Raw genomic sequence first — 23,634 nt, forward strand, 5'->3', positions numbered from 1 at the left:
GTGACGTGGAAAGGTTTCTGGTCACTGAAAATTCCTGCGTGTGAATTCTCACTGACATTTACATAAGCTTAAGACAACAGTTCATGACAACACCTTAAAACTTCAGGATCAGGGAGAAAACTAAAGAATAAAGTCGATATACTGTAGATGTTTGCTCTTTGGACTGGTTAGTGGTGGAAGTAAATACGTTGTTTATAAGAGTGTAGTCGTTACGCCAGTATAAAAATAATCTAGTTCTTTGGGGATAGAGGGAGGGAAGGAAATGTCATGTCATGTCATTTGACAGCCATCAAAACTGCTCATGCTCTGAAGCATCAAGGGCATGCTGACCTTAGTGTTATCAGCCCCGGATTTACAAAGATCCCAAATAGAGTAAAGCGATAAACCGCTCATGTAGTTAGTGGGTGTTTTTTGGGCAATTTACAAATAATTGTGTAAATTACATTAGGTGTAAAGTACGTGGAGGTTTTGGCATGTGCTAACTGTTCTGGTAGTGAGTTTACAACTCATGGATATCAAACAATTGCAAACACAACACAGGTTTATCAAAAAAAAATAAAAAAGTATATATATATATATATATATATATATATATATATATATATATATATAGCTTTGTTAAATATAGGTGTACAATAAATATTGGCACCTCTATGAATTCATATGAGAAAAATATATTTGAACTATATTCCCATTGATTGTTTACATTTTATTTAGTACACCTGGGTGATTAGGAATAGGAAATTGTTCATCCAGGACTTCCTGTTTCACAGGGGTATAAATATGAGGTAAGACATAGGCCAAATTCCCCTTCATAACAATGGGTAAGACCAAGGAATATAGCTGTGATGTGCGGCAAAAGGTTGTTGAGCTTCACAAAATGGGGCGTGGCTATAAGAAAATAGCACAAGCATTGAAAATGTCATCTTCCACCCTCAGGGCAACTGGAAATGTTATGAATCAGCCTGGAAGAGGATGTGTGTCTATATTGTCTCAACGCACCGTGTTAAATATGGTGGTGGCTCTTTAATGTTTTGGGGCTGTTTTTCTGCCAGAGGATCTGGACATTTTGTTAGGATGCATGGCATCATGGACTCTATCAAATATCAACAGATATTAAATGAAAACCTGACTGCCTCTGCCTGAGAGCTTAATATGGGCCGTGGTTGGATCTTCCAGCAGGACAATGATCCAAAACATTCATCAAAATCAAAATCAACACAAAATGTTTTACTGACCACAAAATCAAGGTCCTGCCATGGCCACCCCAGTCCCCTGACCTGAAACCCACAGGAAACCTATGGGTGAACTGAAGAGGAGAGTCCACCAGCGTGGACCTTGAAATGTGAAGGATCTGGAGAGATTCTGTATGGAGGAACGGTCTCAGATCCCTTACCATGTATTCTCCAACCTCATCAGGCATTATAGGAGATGACTCAGAGCTGTTATCTTGGCAAAGGGAGGTAGTAACTGTTGCACACCTGTAAGAAAGATTTTTTTTTTTTTTTGATAAACCTGTGTTTTGTTTGCGATTGTTTGATATCCATGAGAGCAGAGTATTTTGTGAATTTTTTTAAACAAAAGATCAAAAGATTAAACAATAAACACAATTTTTCACAGCCTTGTTTGCTCATATTTACCAAGGGTGCCAATACTAGTGGAGGGCACTGTATCATGGTTATAGTACAGCTTTCTGTACACACACGTTTATTCAGCATTTATGGAAGGAGTCTTCAGTGTCAGGGCTGTTAAGCAGCATAAGCTGTGTTTTTTCATCTTATTAATTTATTAACAGGAAATAATTTGTCTCGTGGCGCTGTACGGCTTGTCGGGATGGGCGGTATGACAAAAATATCATATCATGATACTTGAGGACATTTCTACGATATAGGATGCATATCACGATATATAATTTATAATTAATTTAGCTAACAAACTGTCTGCAAAACAGTAGTAAAATCAGTTTTAACAAAACCCATTAAACTGAGTTTGATGATAATTTTCTTTAATCTTTAATGATATTTAATGCCTATAAAGGCAAAGAAGAAGTTTAAAATATAAATATATATATATATATATATGTATATATATATATATATATAATCAATGGCATCCATTCAGTGCCATTTTATTTGTAATGATTAAAAATGTAACAAAAAAAAATTAAAATACATCACTATACCAACGATATCTCAGAAAAGTGTATCGCATAATCATTTATCATGATATCGATATTATCGACGTATCGCCCAGACCTACGTGGATGTTCCACAACAATAACTGTAAATGTAAACAACTAAAAAAAAAAATGGTTCAAATTATGACGTGTCGTAAAATAAACAAATTTAATCGTTGATCGATTTCTGTTGGATAAGAGGAATAAAACACTTCTAGGCATGCTGTATCAGAAAATAATCCACGTCCGTCATTCCGTCGGTGATTATTTTCCGATAACAGCACGTCCTGTGGTATTTTATTCCTCACCAGACGTACTGTATGTAGAAATTCACATCATCTACAAAACTGATTAAATATGATGTTTAACCTTTCAGTAAATCAGTTTCTAAGTGATGACCGAATGCCGCACAGGAACAAAGGTCCAAACATGTGTCGTATAAAGTACCGTAACCGCTGAATTATTTACATCACTCTATAATTGAAACAATTTTACATACTGTTTATAAATTAGGGCACTACGAGTGTGATAAAGCCATCGCTAATGTCAAAACGTTACGGCTGAGAGAGCGCGTCGAACATAACTGGATTCCACGTCCAATCTTCTGTGCCTTCAAACCACTATTTCACCCCGAAGGCTTCTGCGCAGCTGTCGAAGCACAAGATGGACTGAACAGTGTGAAGGGAATGGCTGCTGGCCAGTGCTAAATATTAGCACAATTTCCAAGAAAAGAGGCAGTAAAAATAGACTCACTCTTTAAAAAGTTTCTGTTATGTTACATTCTCCTTGACTAACACATACACGAAATGCAGCTACGTGGGAAAAGGTCCCACACTTCCTCCATCACACGCTGAGGTCAATAGAACAAGGAATGCCAACAGTGAAGAACAAAATCAAGACAAAAATATTCTCAGCTTAGAGACATTTATCCCTGCTTAACAAAAATCTTTGCAAACTGAAGTTGTGTTCTGGGGAAGAGTGAGAGGCGGGCAGTAGCGCTCGGGTTTTGTATTCTTTAAGGATTAAGGAAGTCAGTCAGCTCGCTGCAGTCGTGCAGACATGAAGAAAAAGCAGAAAGCAAATCAGGTCCTGCTGACATTTGGCTCAGTGAGTCTGTCTCGTATTGTCAGTTTCCCTTTTTTATTTACTGACGAGGCTTCAGCATCGTTTCACATGCGTGCACACACACACACACACACACACACACACATACACACGCACACACACACACTGATGTGTCTGAAAATAAAAGTGCTTCCTGACCAGTCAAACGTCTCTGGCTCCAGGGTGTGTCTCAAATTGCCCACTGTTCCCTGCATAATGTGCTTGTGTGTGCCATGTGAGCAGACACTCTGTAGTGAATGAGCAAAGGTGTGAACATGCGAGTGTGTGTGTGTGTGTGTGTTTGCAGTGACTCATTCTCAGTCTTTAACGCTGGGCACGTTGTAAGAATAATGCACTAAAGGTAAGCCGCGACTCTGGCAGAAACACGCACGTCCGCACGCCTGTGCCTGCTCCGAGCTGTCCGATACGAACGAGTCGCCCTCGTCTGCATATTCCGAGTGTGCTGACAGAGTGCCGCAGTCGGCCCAGTCGCCCTCGGAACGCGAGCACGGAACCTCGCCCGCTGGTAGCGCCGGGCAACTGTGCCACCTCACTAAATGTCTGCACGTGCAGGAGGAAGAGGATGATGAGGATGCGGATGATGAAGATGCTCGGGCTAGAAGAGCTGCTTCGCAGCGTTCGCACATGCCACATTCGTAGCCCAGTTCACTCGAGACTCCGCCTTCACCTGTTCCCGTGATGCCTGCTGAACTGGTCCCGATGGCTTTCCCACCTCTCCCAAGTCTGATCCGCCCCCTTAGGCGGAGCCAGTCATGCCGGAAGGCAGGGCTGAAGCAGACGTACAGCACTGGGTTTAGGCAAGCAGACAGAGGAAAGAAGATCAGCGTAACTGATTTTGCCATGTCCGGGCTTCCGGCTGCAGTCCCCGTTCCCGTCAGCAGCGGGGCGAAAGAGAAGGCTGCCACAGGGCAGAAGAAGATGCAGTTAGTAAAAATAAGCCACGCAACATGCCGCACAGAACCTGCTTGCTCTGGATCAGCAAGCTGTGCCCGGCCCAGACCACAGTAGAGCCTTGTGTAGATCACTGCGCTCAACAGGTATGCGAGGGTGTTCAGCAGCACCAGCGCCACTGTCACGCCCAACCCAGGTGCCAAACCTCCAGAGAACGGCAGGCACAGCGGAGAACCCTCTACTGCTCCTTGATACAGGCTTAAAAACGCCACCCCAGCTGCCAATACACCCATAAGTCCTGCAGCCAGTCCAAACTTCCTTCTCTGACCCCTCCGGTCACAGCTCCTCAGCACTCCCGCTTTACCCATCAGCGCCCGGACAGCCAGGCTGCGCTCCACAGCAGCTAGAGGCAACACCAGAACGGCCCACTCGGACGAGAACACAGCCAGCACGCTGAGTGCCTGGCACCCGGCGCTTGTCTCCCACCACACGCCATAGGATGCGAACGAGCCCCAGGTGGCGGCATCCAGGACTACCAGTGCAGTCACGTAGACTCCAGTCAGCAGGTTGGAGGATGCCAGGACGGCCACGAGCAGGCGGGTGGGTGAGACTGAGCAGCTGCGTGGAGAAAGCGTGGCAGCCAGGACCAGGCAGTTAAACAGGAGAGCCACCAGGCAGATGAACCATATGGTGAGTCGAATCATCCAGCTGCCAAGCAGGTGGGCACACGGTTTAAATGCTCCTGAGAGAGGGGGGAAAAAGCAGAGCTTAATGTTAGCTACGACACAGTTAAATGAACAGGAGCAAATATGGAATGTGGTTGACTTTTGCAAAATAAGGCTACGCTGAACAAGCAGTGGTTGGGATCCGGCATACTGGTTTGCTTGGAAATCAAAGCTTGATGTGACCTGCCCTCATAGATTTTTAGTCCTGGTTCATACAACTCTGCATAAAGTTGTCATATTACCCTCCTGCTAGCGCAATCCATCACCATGCACTTAAAGTCCCCATGAATCAAAATCGAAGTTTTGTGGCTTTTAAAATAAATCTGTTAATCTTAAGGTTATCTGTAAAGTTATCTAGTGTGCTCCAAAACGGTGACAAAATTCACATTTAGAAAACATATGCATTCAAAATTTACAGTCTCTCTCTACCACCATTACGGATCAACAACTTTGATGACATCATTCTGCACTTCAGCTTCTCATCAGATTTTCTGTCCAATCAAACGCCCTCTAGAATCTGAAGTGTCCCGCCCCCAACATCATAAAAATCCATGGTACTAACTGTCAAGTATGGCTTACCCTGGGCTGTGAGGTAAGCTAAACACTATTGGCTATTTTAAAATGGGGGCGGAGCCACTCGACACGTTCCGCCCTGACTTCCTGTTTCAGTTGAAATTATGCCAACACATTGAATAGCACTTCACGGGGACTTTAACCATATCGATAAAAAAATAAAGACAGTAATCAGACCTGAATCATATCTTACGTGAAGAGAAAACATCACAGCTCATAGCCAAACGCTGTCCAGTGAACAATGTGCTACCTCGGACACGCTCTTAGAAAAGGATAACGATTATGAAATGAGAATTTAATTCTACATTTGTGTCTGTGTTTGTGCACTTAACTAGCTAACTAGCACACTATACTGTATTACTCATGTTACGGTAGCTACCATTTTTTAGTCTAGTCAACCATAACATGGGACTGGGCAGCGCATTAGCACTTTTACACGACAGCAGGGATAGATAATGGATTAATGGAATTTGTTCACCGCTGTGTTTTGAAACCATGTGTCCCTTTGAACACAACCTAAAAGTCAGTTGAGAAGGAACAACTGCAGAGGTCTCGTTTTCACAGCGTTTATAGTCAGGGCCAAGATATGAACCACACGCAATCAATCACGTTTAATGTTTGTGTCACGAGTCGATTTTCAGCCGCGAGCGGTCCGACGTGTCTGAGATACGCTCTCACCAAGGGTGAATTGTGGTTATTTTCTGAAAGCCCAATTTGGGGTTCATTGCCATAGTGGTACATGGGGCAGACGAAAGCATGTGCAACACTGAGCCATCACTCATTTATTATTTGGCAAAGCTATGGAGGAGTTTATAATTTTATATTAGGCTCTGCTCCACCTTTTAAATGCCATTTCAAGATCCATCTTCTTCTTTGACCTGCATTTGAGTCTGCATAATTCTGTTATAAAAATAAATTTGTCTGACGTCTGCTTTAGTCTGCATTGGATAAATGTGTTTTTCTTCTGCATAGGGGTCAAGGACAAAAACAGTCTGCACTGTCATACAGTCTAGCAGAAATATATATATATATATATATATATATATATATATATATAGAGAGAGAGAGAGAGAGAGAGAGAGAGAGAGAGAGAGCTGTTCATGGTTATTTGAGCTAACTCAAATTATGTGAGCTGATCAGGATTATTTAAGTTTTTAGGATCAGGATTATTTGTTTATAATTACTCGACTTAATCAGGATTATTTCAGTTGACCGTAATTATTTGAGTTGATCAGGATTATTTGAGTTGATCAAGATTATTTAAATTGGTCATGATTATTAAAGCAGTTCAGGGTTCAGGATTATTTGAGCTGATCAGGATTATGTGAGCTGATCAGTATTATTTGAGCTAACCCTAATTATTAGAGTCAATCAGGATTATTTGAGCTGACCCTAATTACTAGAGTCAATCAGGATTATTTGAGCTGACCCTAATTACTAGAGTCAATCAGGATTATTTGATGTGACTTTAATTATTTGAGGCAATCCTAATTAATTCCACAGACGTCTCAGTGGTTAGTAAAAATCACACTCATTTCAATTAGTTTCTTAATATAAACAAATCATTGCTCAGCCATATTTTCACCATTATTCTCATTCAAAGTGTTCAATCCCTGAATTATTGTTAGTAGATATTTATTTACAAGTTTTCTTATAGTACATTTTTTTTTATTGAACCAGTCATAGGTTTTATATATTTAAATGATGAATTAATTTGTTCCTGTCTTCCTCCACAAATTTCATTTATGTTCAGAGCTGAATAAATATCTGTGCATGTGCACTAGTACACTCCTGTTATGCTTATATAAGTATAAGGCATTGGGTTATGCATAAAATATAGTGTAATATATGTAGGTTATGCACGTAGTACAGCTAAATGTACCCTTTATAGGAGTTTTAAACATTTATATGTCTGAATGACCTTTTCCATGGGCTGATTATTGTCGTGTTAATAATGAGAAATAATGATGAATAACGAATAATGAAAAATAACGAAAATGAATAGAAATATAAAATTAATTCCTGTTCCCTTTTTGCTAGTGTGTACTGGCCCAGCTTTCATTATTGTTCTCTTTTTACTATATAAATAAACTGTACTTTAGGTGACAGATAATTAGCATACAACGGCTCATGGGCTAGAAATAAAAGATCAGTATCGGTGCTGAATAGACGTACGCTGAGTAATTTACTATTAGGTTTTTTGTACTGACCTGGGGAAGGAGAACAATGCATAAGCAGGGGGGGCCTCTCCATCTCCTCATCCACACCTACATACACACACACACACACACACACACACACACAGAGCAAAGAAAAAAATACAAGCAAACATGGTTTTAAACAACTCACAGGCATCGTCTGACATGTAAACAGAACTTTCTGTCATTCAGAAGGACAAAGCTGTCCACTGTACACATGAGGCAGTGAGGCATTTAGTCAGAAATAAAAGAGATAAAAGTAATGGTGTGGATCTGAAGTGAGTCATACCAATGCCTTTCCCCCAGTCCTCTCTTTCCAGGGAATTCAGTGTGCCATCACAGGCAATGAAAGCACAGCACTGATATGCATACGGCACTGATATAGACCTACACACACACACACACACAGAGAGAGAGAGAGAGAGACAGAGAGAGAGAGAGAGAGAGAGGGAGAGAGAAAGAGAGAGAGGGAAAATAAGAGCTGAAGTATGAATGTTGAAATTGCCTTTCTATGCGTATCATTGGTGTAATTAAAACTGACCTCAGATGAAGGTGAAATTATCAACACATTATTCTAACTAAGTGAAGTGGGACACTGAAGAGCCCTGAATGACCTGCAATCAGTCACGGCCACTTGGCTCGGCTCACCTGAGCTTGGGAAGGCCGGCGGCGCTCAGGCTGCTCCTCATGTTCACGTTGCCTGTCAGCTTGAGCTGGTTCAGAGCATTTAGACCAGCTGTAGGTACACTGGCTAGAAGATTCATGCTCAGATCCCTGGACAAAGCAAACGGATCCACATAGACATGTAGACAAATGCATGTTTGTGTAGAAAATCTGCATTCTACCAAAATTCTGGTTGCTACATAATCATTTTATTTTAGTACTATAATCCTTGCGCCTCTACTTTTAGATATGAAAATACACAAACAATGATTTGACTGCACTGGAGGCTCTAAGTGAGGGAAATTTTTGGACTCACAGGCTGGTCAGCGCACTGAGAGAGTGGAAGGCATCTGGGTGGATGAACTTCAGCTCATTTCTGCTCAGGTCTCTAAAGAGAGTTAAATGAACAGCAGACATTAAGCCCATGTGTAATCAAAATTGAAGTTTTGTGGCGTCTAGTATGAATATGTTATGGGCCGTAGACGTGAGCACGGCTGCGTCCCAAACCGCGTACTTGCCTACTATAGGCCTGTAGTAGGAGAAATACATGTATCTCAGCTACTATATAGATGGTAAGTACGCGGTTTGGGATGCAGCCCAGGGCTTCAAGCAGTTGTCTATTTGCATGTACAGCATGACAAATAATTAACCGCACTTGAAGCGTCCGTAAAAATAAAATTAAATAAAAACACCCAAAACTATTTATACGGTACCATAACGAAGACGAACTGTATGTTGACACGTGAAATTCTGGAGGGAACGTCGGACGGCGTGGCGCGGTAACGTAATGACGTGTGCTGTTAATCGATCTATGTTCTATAACATGTAAAACGGGAACATGACAGGAGTATTCTAAAAGCGACTCATGTAAACACCTTAATCACAATATTGTCTTACTCGGAGTAAGGTCAATAATTAGATTACTGCTGTCCATGTAAACGTAGTCACTGAATTCCCCAAGCACAATTCTTTCCCACCAATCTGGGAAGAAAAAAAACCCCCACCCGTAGCATTCTGTGGGGTCTTGTGAAAGCAGCTGCTTTTTATAGCTTCTTTATAAGGTTTGTTGGCAGACCGTACGAAGGACCCATTTGAAACCGCCTGTACATGAACATAAAATAGGATCCGTGGTACATTCCTATGAAATCCGAACGCAAGTGGTCGCAGGAGACGTCTAGAACGCCGCGTGAACGTCTACGCGTCTCGGCTGTGCGATTGTAATCGGATCGCCCGAGATGGATTTTAAAACGAGGTGTGAACAGGGCCTGATATCCATTTTGCATGTAACTCTCCAGCGACTTAACCAAACCGTGACAGTGACTGTGTGAGGAAATCACACTTAGCGAGATTTTAGACATCTTTGGGCAGATGGACTGTTTTCACCACTGTGTTTGCTGCTTATCCAACGTGATCTTTGCAGTAAGACACAGGATTACTGCCTAGACACGATTCTAACGATTCATGGCCTTTTTAAAAGTTGAGATGTGAAAGCATGCTATAGGCGGAGAAAAAAAAAAAAAAAAAAAAAAAAAAAAACAATTTCTGCCAAAACCTAATTCTGGCAAGAACTCACAGCAACATCTGACAGCTTTTTTTTTTCTCAGACCACCAAATATATATGCTACTTCCACCAAATACACACTAAACACAGCTTGAATTATAATCTGTAATAAAATACGAAGTAGATAGTTTACACACACAAACCATTGTGTAATTAGCAGAACTGATAAATTCTAACAAACCTGATTACATACTAGAATCTCCAAATATACTGTTATCAATAAATAAATGAAATGTGCTTGCAATGGGTGTAATTTAATTGTACTGTGTTACCTAATTATACATCGTTACGAAAATGCCGTTGTATGCTCTTTTAATAAAAAAAAAACATTTAAAAGGCTAATTTGATTGGATACCGCAACAGGACGTCTACGTTCTCCTCCTGATAATACGTTCATTCTCACTCCACCCTGTTTCACAACCGAGCCAGATCACTCCTACACACGCATATGCCTTATTCTCATTTCATCGTTATTATCGCAAAACTGTGGCTCAACATGAGGGTTGGAGAAAGTGCAACTCCTCAGCAAGTGCTCCACACATTAGTCACTAAGCTCTGAGTCAAACAATGGGCGATCTTACGAGTGGAAGAAAGAAAACAAACGTCACAGGGCTGAGGAGCTCATCCTGACGCGTAATATTCTGAGAAATGTTGATTTGAAAAGGAATTACAGAACTCGGAGGTTCGTCAGGCCTTGGAAGGTGTCTCGCTCAATCTTCTGGATGTGGTTCTCCTGTAGGGTTCTGCACAGACAAACCAAAAAAAAAAAAAACCCATGTAATATGAGAGAACATAAATCGAGCTGTTTATAAACTCCTTCATTAAAAAGAACAGAAAGAAAAGAGATGTCTGAGCTGTAGAGAGAATGAGAGATGCTCACATGTCCTGAAGACTCACACAGCCCTGAAAGGAAGGCAGCACTTCGATCTCATTGTAGGAAAGATCTCTGTTCCACACACACACACACACACACACACACATTTCATCATGTAATATTTAATATCTCACATTATACACAATTACACACATGCAAGTCAGCCTTTATTATTTGAACCATCATTCATACATTTCATACAAAACAGGTTGTGTGTGTGTGTGTGTGTGTGTGTGTGTGGGTGCCTAGCTCTGACTGCAGCTCCTTAGGGAGATCATTAGAGCTGAGTTTTTAACCTTCTTACAGCAGAACACACTACACACTGCCCATTAGAATGACATTCCCTAACACTGCGCACGCATGTGTGTGTGTGTGTGTGTGTACATTTTGAAGTGAACATGCAGAGGGTTTGATTAGACGTTTGACATGTACAGTGCCTTCTAGTCTGATGGGATTTGTGCTATACACAGACACTTAATGAGTTTTATTTCCTATATATATTCAGTTTGGGTTATTTTTAGGCGAGTACATTTCATTCATTCAGTCAATCTTTTTTAATCTTCCTGAGGGTAATTTGGGTCATGTGGATTTTATTTTCCTCCCGGTGCGACCGCATCAATCTTAAAAGTAATGAAATTAAATAACATTGAATCGCTTTTATGGGTTATCAGTAAAACTCTGGCGTCGATGGGGGATGCCTTCGCTGCTATAAATATGCACGCCTGAAAAAATATTAAAATATACTTAACCTTAAAATAACATCCATCCATCTATTTTCTGTACCACTTATCCTACACAGGGTCAGGGGACATCCCGTCACAGGAAACTCAGGGCATGAGGCGAGGCGAGGCGAGGTTGTGTGTGGGGGGGGGGGGGGGGCACACGCCCTGGACGGTGTGCCAACCCATCGCAGGGCACACACACACACATTCATTCACCCAAGACAACACATGTCTTTGGACTGGAGGAGGAAACTGGAGTACCCGGAGGAATCCCCTGAAGCATGGGGAGAACGTGTAAACTCCACGCACGCAGGGCGGAGGCGGGATTCGAACCCCCAACCCCGGATTTGCACGGCAAATCAGTTAAATACAAATCAGTGAGTCATGCTCGAAAACAATTTAAATAGGAAGTAGCTTTACACTAATCCTAGGGCACTTTAATAATATTAGCAGAAATTTCTCTCCAATTACTTCCTCCTGATGAAATCAGTGGTCGATTTCGCAGTGTGTTTTGTAGCGTTGTCTCACTACATCACCTAATGAGTGCTAAAGTTTTGGACTCTGCTAGGCTGTTATTGTGAACTCCTAAAGTTATCGTCCTGCTGTGTCTCACAGACGAAACCGGTTAAACATGATAGCTCTAAAATACATTTATATAAAATTCATTTGGTCACAAGCACGTTATAATGACTTTAAGTCTGCGATCCACTGGCAGGATCTTTTTACGAGGTACTTTTCTGGGTTTTTTTTTGTTTTTTGGAAGGCTTTAAACTTGTTAGCAGGGAGTTAAGGGCTTGATTGGATAAAAATCGGAAAATTGACTTGGCCAGAGAAGAGAAGTCCTTCCTCCTGATTGTGGACTTGGCAGTGTGTTTTGTGGTGTTGTGTTACTATATCGCTTAATGAGTGCTGAAGAGTTTTGCAAACTGGTAGGCTGGTATTGTGAAAGTTCTTAATATAAACAGCCAATCCAGAGGTTGCCATGTATAGCTAAATCCATACGAGGAGCCATCTTAAGTTTGGAGAATGCTTGAGATTATCAGACATTTCTTATTAATGTTGCCATATTATATAAACAAGGAAACATGATGTGGTTTGTAATGCAACCTGACACGAAGCGGAGCCACCGTTACTACCCTGACGCTGATTATTTTCCAATAACCGCATGTCCTTAAGTGTTTTATTCTTTTTATACTACAGGAATTCTGATTTTTTTTTTTTTAAATCACATCACACTTTTATCCATTTATAGTTGCACTTTCCGGTTTCACTGACTTTTAATCTACTGATTTATTTATTTTTCGCTCAATAACTTCAGGGATTGACTTTATTCTGTATAAAAAATTCTAATCGTTAGCAAACTGCCGAAACTCTCTTCGGATCACGCCACATCACAGCACCCCATCGTTGATTAATTTCTTATAACAGCATGCCTCCAAGTGTTTCATTCCTTACATAGCCATTATGTGTCACTTCTGAGTCATGTTTAATTACACATCTCAGCAGTCTGACTGACACATTTATATGTTTTGTGTTCCATCTGTTTCTGCAAGCAGTAATCATTGGATCAGTGTGTGCATGATTGGTGTGCATGTTATGCCATTTTATGTCACTGCAGTACTAACAGAGACTGTGTGTGTGTGTGTGTGTGTGTGTGTATGTGCCCGTTCATGAACACGTGCATTAAAATGTTATAATAGAAGAAGAGTGACAGGGAAGAGTCAGGGTCCAGAGCCTTGTGTAAGTACACACACACACACACACACACACACACAGGTAACATGTGGGATTGTAATGCAACTCACAAAGTCCGGAGAACAGAGAGGCTCTCACACAGATCTGCAGGTACAGCGCTGATCTTAGTGCCTGTTAGGGTGCTGGAGAAAACACACACACACACACACACACACACACACACACACATACACACACAATTAAATTTCACTCAAACACTGACACTATTATACTGATCAGTAAGTAGAGCTGTATGGAATGAATAAAGTGATTTCTTGTTAAGTGATGTGATGATAATCAGGAAAAATGTGCTGATCACACATTTAAGTGAAAGTACAGTAAGCCCTGCCTCATCTACTCAATTATTTTTTTAAAAAAATCAGTAACCAAACCCTATTCATTTCTGACCCTAGGCCTGCTCTGATTGGCTGCTGGTAGACTGAGAATGGAATTAAGAGACTGACTGTGCTAAAAGCGAACCATTCGGCTGCATCGAAACGTCTGCAATAATATACCATTTTCAAAAATAGCCTGGATTACAAATAACAAATAAAGCGGTCATTTCTTATATTTTATATTGCGCTGCATTATCTGTATACATGTGGGAGTGGAAAACTCACAGGCTCTCGAGATTCCCTGTTCCACTCAGACTGGGGAAGTCCTGCATCATACTGGCACCACGCAGCATCCTAACACGCACACACACACACACACACACACACAGACACACACACATACACACAAATAATTTTTTATTTAAAAAAACAAAACAAAACTAATATATAGGATACAGTAAAATATCCAGATGTGTTCACTATTAGATTTACTGTAGCTACTAAATACACTATACAGCCAAAAGTATGTGGACACCCAACCACCCCACCCATATGTGCTTGTTGAACTTCCCAGTCAAGGTTTAGTTTCCTTTTGCTGTTATCATAAGCGCCACTCTTCTGGGAAGGCTTTCCACTAGATTCTGGAGTGTGGCTGTGAGGATTTGTGATCATTCAGCTACAAGAGCATTACTGAGGTCAGGCACTGATGTTAGGTGAAGAGGTCTGGTGTGCAGACTGTGTTCCAGTTCATCCAGTGGGGTTGAGGAAAGGGCTCAGTGCAGACCACTTCAGTTCTTTCACGCCAACCTTGGCAAACCGTAGGTGCGTTCCAAAACGCATACTTTTGCACTATTCTATGCCGTTTTTGTAGTATAAATAGTGTGAGTAGTGCGTTCACACTGAAAGTTCCAACAAGAGGTGCACTTCAAAAACCTGGATGATGCACTCATTCAACCGAGAAAAAAAAACGAAGTGTAGAACGTTGCACACTTCATGCACTCAACAGTCACAGCTTTGCTTATGTAGCAGAAGAGGGGCGGAACTACCAGGTCCTGACGCTGGATGAGAAAAAATTTCAAGATGGCCGACAATACTCCAGGGGACATGACAGCTTACAATTGGGAGTTGAATTCTTTTAAATTAACCCACGTTGTGTGATTTCTTTTTTAACATTTTAAAAATACACCATATCGAGGTAGGTCGTCTATCAATTATATAAATTTATATTAAACTTATATTATAATCTAATGGTTCTGGGAAATGGCTTATACTTCCGTTTAGTAGGAAAAAAAAGTTGTAAAATTCCTACACTAGACAGTAGAGTACATAGTACATAGTGTAAGTGCACAGTGTATAGTATGTAATTCGGGTCACAATTCATGTCTTTATGGAGCTCGCTTTGTACACAGGGGCGTTGTCATGCCGGAACAGGTTTGGGCCTCTCAGTTCCAGTGAAGGGAAATTGTAATTCTACAGTATAAAAAGACTTTCTATGCATGGTGTGCTTCCAATTTTGTGGCCAAAGTTTGGGGAAGACTCACATATAGGTGTGATGGTCAGGTGTCCACAAACTTTTGGCCAAATAGTGTAATAGAGTAACTACACAGCAAAATTTTTTATCTTAGCGGGTAAAAATATCTTGAATAACGGCAAATTCAACCTATATCTCTCTTTAGATTGTTTGAAACAAATATAAGGTTATTAAGCCTAATAAAGACTAAGTTCAAGTAAAAATAAACAAAACATTTGGCCATATTGTGTCTGAAATGTCACTTACTTATTACTGATTTCTTGTTTACAGAACTGTTGTATTAAAGCAATATCGCTTTTATATTTTTATATCGCTTTTTGATATTGCATAACTAATCAACACCATCCAACCAATCAGAATCAAGAATTCAACAGTGGCTAAGTTTACATGCACATCAATATTCTGATATAAATCCAAATCTGGCAGTATTCTAATTAGTACCGAGTCGTCTAAAACACCGCAATTCAGATTAAGACAATGTCCTGATTCCCTAAATTCTGATTCCCGCTTCTGGAATATGCCTGTTTTAATTGGAAATGTGTTGCATGTAAACACCTCATTCAGAAAATCCACTGAAAGGATTCCATGCTCAGTCGGCAAGGAATTCTGGGTAGCAACCGCAGTACTTTGAATCTCCGGGGAAATAACAACAGGAAAGTAAAAGTGCGCGTGTAGATCGGCATAATTATAACAACATGCGTACGGGAATATTCCGATGCCTGAACGCATATAAACATCATACTCGGAATACGGCTGCAACCCGAATATACAGAACTTCAACAGAATTTGATTGTGCGTGTAAACATAGTCAGTGATGTGGTGTAACTGTGATTAGACGATTACATAATAACAGTGAAAGATCTAGGATTAATTACAATGAAGAGCAATAAATAAATAAATAAATACATTAAACTGCCATATAATGTCAGGTATAAAGACTGTGATTTGAATTAAAGACCAATTTTCTCATCTATTATTTTTGTATTTCTGAAACCAGATCAGTCACTGATAGTGCTCTGTGATCACTGGAAAGCTTAAATCGGTCCAATTCAATGCATACATGTGTCATTTTAGAAGCAAATAAGTGTTCCACAAAAAAAAAGATGCATAACAGTATAACCTGCAGACTGTTTTCATCAAGATCTAAGCTTCAGAATATTTTAGCGATGGGAGAGATGTAGTGGATAATCTTCAGTGAAATGTAAACTCACAGAGAGTGCAGGTCTGATAGGTTGAGGAAAGCCGACCTTCCCACGAAGGAGAGAGGGTTGTCATAGAGATGACTGTGCACACACACACACACACACACACACACACACACAGAGAAACATTGTATGAAAATTCAAGACCTCTCGCTCTTCAGACCAGTCATGAATAAAAAATGGTTTAAATAAAAGATCATTTTTCTAACAGTGTGCGTGTGTGCGTGTGTGTGTGTCTGTGTGCGCATGTGTATGTGTGAGAGAGAGAATATGATAGCTGTTTTATAATGCGCTCACATGGTGCGTAGCAGTGGATTCTTATGGAAAGCTCCTTCAGGTATGATGGCGATATTATTACTGTGAAAGCCACTGTGGAAGAAAATACAGTTAAAGTATCATTCAATGAAATATTTCATTTTAATCCTTAATCCCCTTTGGGACACACAAACTAGTGATGAGTCATGCAGTAATACTGAGTCTGAACACAAGATGGCACTCGGATTCAAAATTAACAGCCAAGACGTGGACAAAAAGAGCCGGAAAAGAGGCGGAAAGCTGAACTGGGACTGGATAATATACTGTCTGTTAAGCATTATAGCTTCCAAAAGTACGACCATCCCGATCAATAGTCCTATATTTCTGCACAGAATAATACATAGGAGCAAACTGTTTAGGAAAGATTCATCAACGTGTCTTAATAGGGTGGACAATAATCGAGTATTTAGTTACTAAGTTAAGTATTATTCACGGGCATTTATACTTTACTCGAGTAGAAATGAATATACGGGTGGGTTATAGGACAAAAATGTAATATCATGAAACATAAAAGACATTTCTACGATACGCATCATGAAATATAGGCGTACTAACAAACTCTGACCAAAGTAGTATGGTTGCTTTTTTTTTTAAATGCAAAAAAAAAAAAAAAAAAAAAAAAGAGTGGATAAGTTTATTTAATGTTTACAAAAATAATTTTTTTAAAATTATTATTTAAACTAATACTCCTGATTTGTACTCCTAATTATATGCCACACATCAATATAAACTCCTGTTCATTTTGTTTACATTTTATTTACACCAGTTTAAAGCATCCAATAAATTTCATCAATGTAGGGGAAAAATTCAAGAATTGTGCAAATTTGTCATCAGGGACCTAAAATAATTTTTTATATTAATATATTATATTAAAAACATTTTAATACGTAACTACATTTAAAAGTAGCAACTTTCTCAAATATGTGTTTTTTTGTTGACATTCTATAACATTATCTAAGCATAATTTCTCTACTGTTTCCACCCCTGCTTTTAATATATTCTAACATGAAGCAATATAAGCACAGGAGTATTTCCATATTACACAGCCCTAATGAAAACTCTGCAAAAAAACAAAACAAACAAACAAAAAAACATCTTGCTAATGGAAAAGCTACGCTAACTGTGAATGAGCACTTCAGAACAAAAACAGATTTTGTGAATAGAGGATGAGAATAAAAATAATCATAAAAAGAAACGCATGCTCCAATGTAATATGATGGAATTCATTTAATACTGTTTTATTGCACAAATCATTAAGAACCTTGGAGGTTATTATAATAGCTATAGGGTTGTTGTTAACTACGTGTTCTCACTTCTCTCAGTTCTCACTGATTGATTGTCATTAATGTGACTTGAGCATAAATATTTTTTTTTCAAGCATTTAATATCTTTTTTTAAGTAAATGACTTTGAGATTTAAACTTGAAATGAATAGTGCTATAAAATAAAGATCATTACTATGGCAAAGATAATAGGAAAGGAATTAATATTCACATTTTATGACCATAAAAGTGTCAGTAAACTAAACATGCTTTACGACTGATCAAATTCTGCACTGGATTAAATGAGGAGTGTGCTGTATTTCATTATTTAATTAGTAATCGATCCTGCTTTTATGGGTCATGTGTTAATATCCCGACACAAAGTGACGTATTAATTCATTCTTATACAGAAATCAAACTAACTGCTTTTTACATATCAGATGTGTTTTCTTTTTCGTCAACTCAGAAAAGGTCTGTTCGTTAGCCGATCATTTGGATCAGATTGTATAAGCAGGAAAATGCAGTGCAGATGCGCTCCAGGACCAGGTTTAGTGGGGGGGAAAAACTACTGTACAGAGTCTCCTTTGGTTTTTTGTGTGATTGACAGGTTGTGAAAAGGTGGGCGGGGCTCCTGCACCTAGCCTCAGTAAACTCACACCTGGTACACACTTCGCTTTAGTTTCTTTTGTCTCTCGTCAGGGGGAAGTGGAGTGAATGTGATTGCTTTTGATCTGTGAGGTAATGGGTCCAACCCCTCGCTCTATAACTTCCTTAAAAATGAAACACAAAGAGAAAGAGAAGGAAGAAAGGAGAAAGAGAAAGAGGGAAAGGGTGCTGATTTTACTTACAGCTCTTTCAGCTTGGGGAGAGTCTGGATGGCTTCGGGGAAGCTTTTCAGGTTGTTGTAGTTCAGATCTCTGAGACAAACATGGAAAAATATTAGCAAAATAAGACAAAGTAATGTTTGATGTCAATTTCTAATAAACCAACTTAAAGTCTAAGTCACTTAGGCTTAAATCACAATAGATTTACTACGGAGACTGAAGTTATATCCTTGTGAATGTCATCAAATTATACAGCAGGTTCCTTTCACAAGGGATACACAACACAGTTTAAAAAAATTATATATATACATACACACACACACACACACACACACATATATAAATCAACACAATCAATCAAATTTGATCATAAAAATAGTTGGGAAACAAATATTATCGAGTGGGTCTACGTTATGAAAACGCACTGTGGTAAGCACTTTGCAAATCAATTTGTATCAATTACCTTGTAAGTAGTTAAACAAATGTTTTTGGACGCAGCAGCATGAATAAACTCTGTATTTATAAATGCATTTTCTTAACAGACATTCTTGGTACAAAAAAATAATAAAAAATGGGCCAGGGTCAAAATGGCAAAATATTAAGCTTTTAATGGTCTTAACAACAAATCAAGAAATTAGCAAGAATTAAACAAATAGATTGTATAATTCAGCAATGTCAGTAACAGTAACGTAATATGGGATAGCTTTTCCTTGTAAACTTGTGGGCAGCTTTTTAATTGGATTTTATTTTATATCTATTTTATTTTTTAATTTTTTTAGTTACTACACCCAGACACATGTTAGTTTGAATTTTATATCAAATATTTTAATCATTACCATGATTTTAACTTTCCCTGTTTCTAGCTTTTCCCCCAAACAGTCCAATGCAGCAAAAATAAATGAGTAAATGGTGGCACAGGAAGTCTCAGGAGTGCATTTGTGTCATTCTTGCTCATTTTCTGACCAATGAGTTGCCAGACCACTAAAAGCGTAATATTTTGCCGATACAATGTGTATTTTTCGTATATGGCATGTGTGATGTTATCAAGGCACCATTTAGTATATTTTTTTAAAATAACCCAACTAACCGATAAATCGGGGGGGGGGGGGGGGGGGGGGTTTAGACTAGGACGACTAATTAATTATCAAGATGAGTTACAGCCTAGAGTTTGATTTTTTCTAAAATTTGAAGTCATGTAGAGAAAAAAACAAACAAACAAACAATAAATAAATAAACTGTATAACGAATAACCAGGAGGTGCTGCATCACAAATCAATCAGGCAGCAGTGCAAAACCAGTGCTTATGCAATTGCTGGTCATCATGTTCTCCCTGTGAAAATGTTTGCAACTAACTTTTGGCTTAACACTCAATGCTGAAAGCACGTAAACCTGCCAGCCGTGTTTTAAATGCAGAAACACAACTGAGAATCCCTGCACAAGTGCATCTGCTCTGAAGATACACTGATTTACACTGATGACCAAAGCTGTGGAGAAGCTGCACACGTCACCAGACGTGCCAACATTGCTAGCAAGACAATCCAAGACAATCCAAGCAGAGACAACAACAACAACAACAACAACAACAACAAAAGTTATCACAAACACCCAAGCACACTGAAAAACATAATTCAACATATTTAAACAAGTGCAGAATTTCAACTTAGGCAAAATCTGTTAGTTCAACAAAAAGTAAACAGGCAGGTTTATGTTAAACTCATTAAATAGAAATACTACATTTACGAACATAATTTATTGTAGCAGCGTGGCCATTAAATCAATATGTAAAAGCCACATACGGCCGTAATCGCTTTTTAGAGTGCCTATGCGTTCACATTTTTTTCCCCAGTAACAAAACAGTGAAGCAAAAGTATGTTGTGACAGCTACTAAATAATAAACAGCACCTCCATTTTTTTTTAATGAACAAAGAAACCGTAGTCCCGCCCACATGTTTTCTACTGGCTCACAAGACACAGGCTTGTGCGTTCACAGGTTAAAATTGACCTAGATAAATGCAAAGTGAAAGTAACCACTACTATAAGCAAATTCTGTGAAGTGTCTTTTCCACCAGGTAATATGATATGGGTTTGAGGTATCGCTTGTACAGCTGTAGCAGATGGTCAAAAATGCTAAATGCTACGACTAAAGTGTACATGTTGGCACCTGTGAATGCAGCGCTCGGCAACCTTCCTGTGGCCATCGGTGCGGTGGTTTTATAACAAAATAACGCTTTGGGCCAAAACATCAGGTTCCTTTGTTGTTTTGCTCAGCAGTAATTTTAACGGTATTTGTTAAATAGAGTGTTTCGTTTATTTGAAAAACTCTGGTGTACTATACCGCACACTACATAGCTACGTTTTAACAATAGACACAGTCACATTTTTTTTTTTTTTCCCCCTGAATTAATGGCCTGACCATGAACGAAGAAGGCAGGGAATTCAATAGCAATAAAAGAATCAGACCAGCTAATCCAGGCATCCGTTGATGTGGATGTGGTTTCTGAATCCGAACATGAAACACCTTTTTGTTTCCTGAATGTTTCTTATAATTCAATGAGAGTGTGAAACAACAGTGTCAGCATAGCTTAACCACACAATTACAGGTTTATACCTGGGATTTTATTTGAACAGGGCTGATATGAAATTTAACACACTCGTGTCTTACTTTCTTGTCTAAAGCTGTTGAAACACACAGGATGAAAACCCTGTGCATCAGGTATCCCTCTAGAACAACAAGAATAAAAAAATAAAATCCGGGACAGTGTTTATTTCCGCTTCATTTTTGTAAATGTAATTGCCACATGGTACTCTATGGGATTTTGCCTCCTTATCGACCACTCGTGCCCCCTTCCCTTGTCTTGCTACTCCCAAGGGAATGGAGGATGTTGGCGTGCCCTCTTCCTGTCCTAACTGCAGCCAGAGTAAATAAAGCAGAGTCAGCGATGGCTATCTGCCTTCCCCTTCCCAACATCCTCCACTTGCTGAGGGCAAGACAGGAAGAAAGAGAGAGGGACAGAGATGAAGAACGAGACCCAGCATAAACTTCCTCCGCTCTTCGCTAGCATTCTTGACTTCTCAAGTTAATGAATAGACAAAAGGTTAAACCAAGCCCCTTTCAGCCAAGACCATCTGAGTGAGAGGGAAAAAAATCAGGAGACATTTTTCCTACACAGAGTACGACACGGGCAGTGAGACACATACAGACGAACGAATAGCTGTATGATAAACTAACTAAACCCGCCATCAATGTGAGCATAGTTTCTACCTTATATACACAAAACAAGTAGCATGACCAGAAACGTATACAAATGACGCTCTGCTGGCTGGACTGAGGTAAACAGAACGTGTCAACTGTGGTGCTTTTAAAAATGATAAATCACAGACTTAACAAATCACAATTCACAAATGCTTGGCGCACCGTTATAGTCTCAGCACGTAGCAGTGTTTCCTCCAGAAAGTCCGCATTTCTACTCTGTCTGAGCTCCTAACACACCTGTCACAGTTATTTAGAGCTCTTCATTGCTTGGTTTAGGCATTAGGCAAAAAACCAAAATGACCAGTTTGGGAATTTCTGGTATACAGCTTTAGAGCTAGAAATTGGCTGTAATCTCCTTGCGTCTGGCTCTAGAGGGCGCTGGAGCAACAGCAGCAAATTCATTAGGACACTTCATCCAAGTTATTCAGTAATCTGGATTTTGGATTGAGTAGATTTCCATTTCTGTAGTTTCTGTTTTCACTGTTAACAAAACTTGTGTTTAAAATAGTTGAATAGGAAATGAATGTATGTTTGAATTATGAAGTGGTAACTCACAGTGTTTCTAAATTGTCCAGGCCAATGAAACAGTTCTTCCCAATCTCCTCTATCCTGTTATTGTGCAGATGCCTGAAAAAGAGTCAAATTGTCAGTGTCTGTGAGATGGTTAATGCATATACCTGATATAGATAACATGACTGATTCACATAGAGTATGTGTGAACAAACTGTGTCAATCAATCAATCAATCAATCAATCAGTCAGTCAATTCCTGTTCAGTAACTGCTTTATCCTGGTTAGGGTCACGGAGCCTGGGAACTGTGGGAGAAAGGCAGGGAATCCACTGGGAAAGGCAGGGGAATCCACCATGATTGGGAACTGGGATGCCAATTCCTCACAGTGCACCATGCACACACACACTTAGGGCAATTTATAGTAGCCAATCCGCCTGGCAGTTTTTTTGGAAAGTAAAAGGAAACCAGAGAACACAGAAGAAACCCATGCTGGTACAGAGTGAACATGGAGACACAGGGGAACTCCAGACAGACATTAACCCAAGCTACAAATTCGAACCGGGGACACTTCAGCACCACCACGTCACCAATCAACCAACCAACCAACCAAAAAAAATCAACCAACCAACTAACCAATCAACTTTTAATAAGGTTACATTTTTAGTAATTGTCATATTGAGGCCACAAGTTAATATTTCAAGGCAAAAAACTATGCATTATGGTGGCCATGATACGCCATGCTTAATACATGGTCGTCTCCAGTTCATTATGTGGCAGGAACAAATAGCTGTCTAACATAATCATCTTCATGCTTTTTAGGTCTGTGCCACCACAATGGTCTAATTCAGTTCATTTCTTTGTATCTCAATTATTTTAAAATACAATAATTGCCACAAGATTCCATGGCCAATAACTCATAGCCTTAACATATTAATATCTGACCACACTTTATTTAAAAAAAATAACCATTATGTCACCTCAGAGGCTCTGTAAAAGACAGATATTGAAGAGAAACAGACTATACAGTATTACTACATATTATTCCTGATTGCTCCTCATGCAGCACAGTATGCAGCATGTCAAAATGATCATTTGGTAAGCTATAGTGTTAGTGTTAGTCAGTCAAATTCACTTGTGGACACAGAATTACCTCAGACTGC

The 23,634-nt window shown here is 39.5% G+C and overlaps 1 protein-coding gene across 1 annotated transcript in view; it reads right to left on the reverse strand.

Annotated features, from left to right (window-relative positions):
- Positions 1-3,416: 3,416 nt before the first annotated feature.
- Positions 3,417-23,634, reverse strand: part of lgr4 (leucine-rich repeat containing G protein-coupled receptor 4) — an 81,840-nt gene continuing 61,622 nt past the window's right edge. The window contains exons 6-18 of the mRNA XM_053616534.1: positions 22,519-22,590; positions 18,735-18,803; positions 16,608-16,679; positions 16,320-16,391; positions 13,863-13,931; positions 13,314-13,385; positions 10,793-10,858; positions 10,584-10,655; positions 8,668-8,739; positions 8,337-8,462; positions 7,978-8,075; positions 7,701-7,757; positions 3,417-4,934 (exon numbers count right to left, since the gene is read on the reverse strand). Of these exons, the coding sequence (XP_053472509.1) occupies positions 3,598-4,934; positions 7,701-7,757; positions 7,978-8,075; positions 8,337-8,462; positions 8,668-8,739; positions 10,584-10,655; positions 10,793-10,858; positions 13,314-13,385; positions 13,863-13,931; positions 16,320-16,391; positions 16,608-16,679; positions 18,735-18,803; positions 22,519-22,590 (2,254 nt within the window). The 3' untranslated portion in view covers positions 3,417-3,597. The remainder of the gene's footprint in view (positions 4,935-7,700; positions 7,758-7,977; positions 8,076-8,336; positions 8,463-8,667; positions 8,740-10,583; positions 10,656-10,792; positions 10,859-13,313; positions 13,386-13,862; positions 13,932-16,319; positions 16,392-16,607; positions 16,680-18,734; positions 18,804-22,518; positions 22,591-23,634) is intronic.

Source organism: Ictalurus furcatus, chromosome 27 (genome assembly GCF_023375685.1).
Source record: "Ictalurus furcatus strain D&B chromosome 27, Billie_1.0, whole genome shotgun sequence".
Classification (NCBI taxonomy): Eukaryota; Metazoa; Chordata; class Actinopteri; order Siluriformes; family Ictaluridae; genus Ictalurus; species Ictalurus furcatus.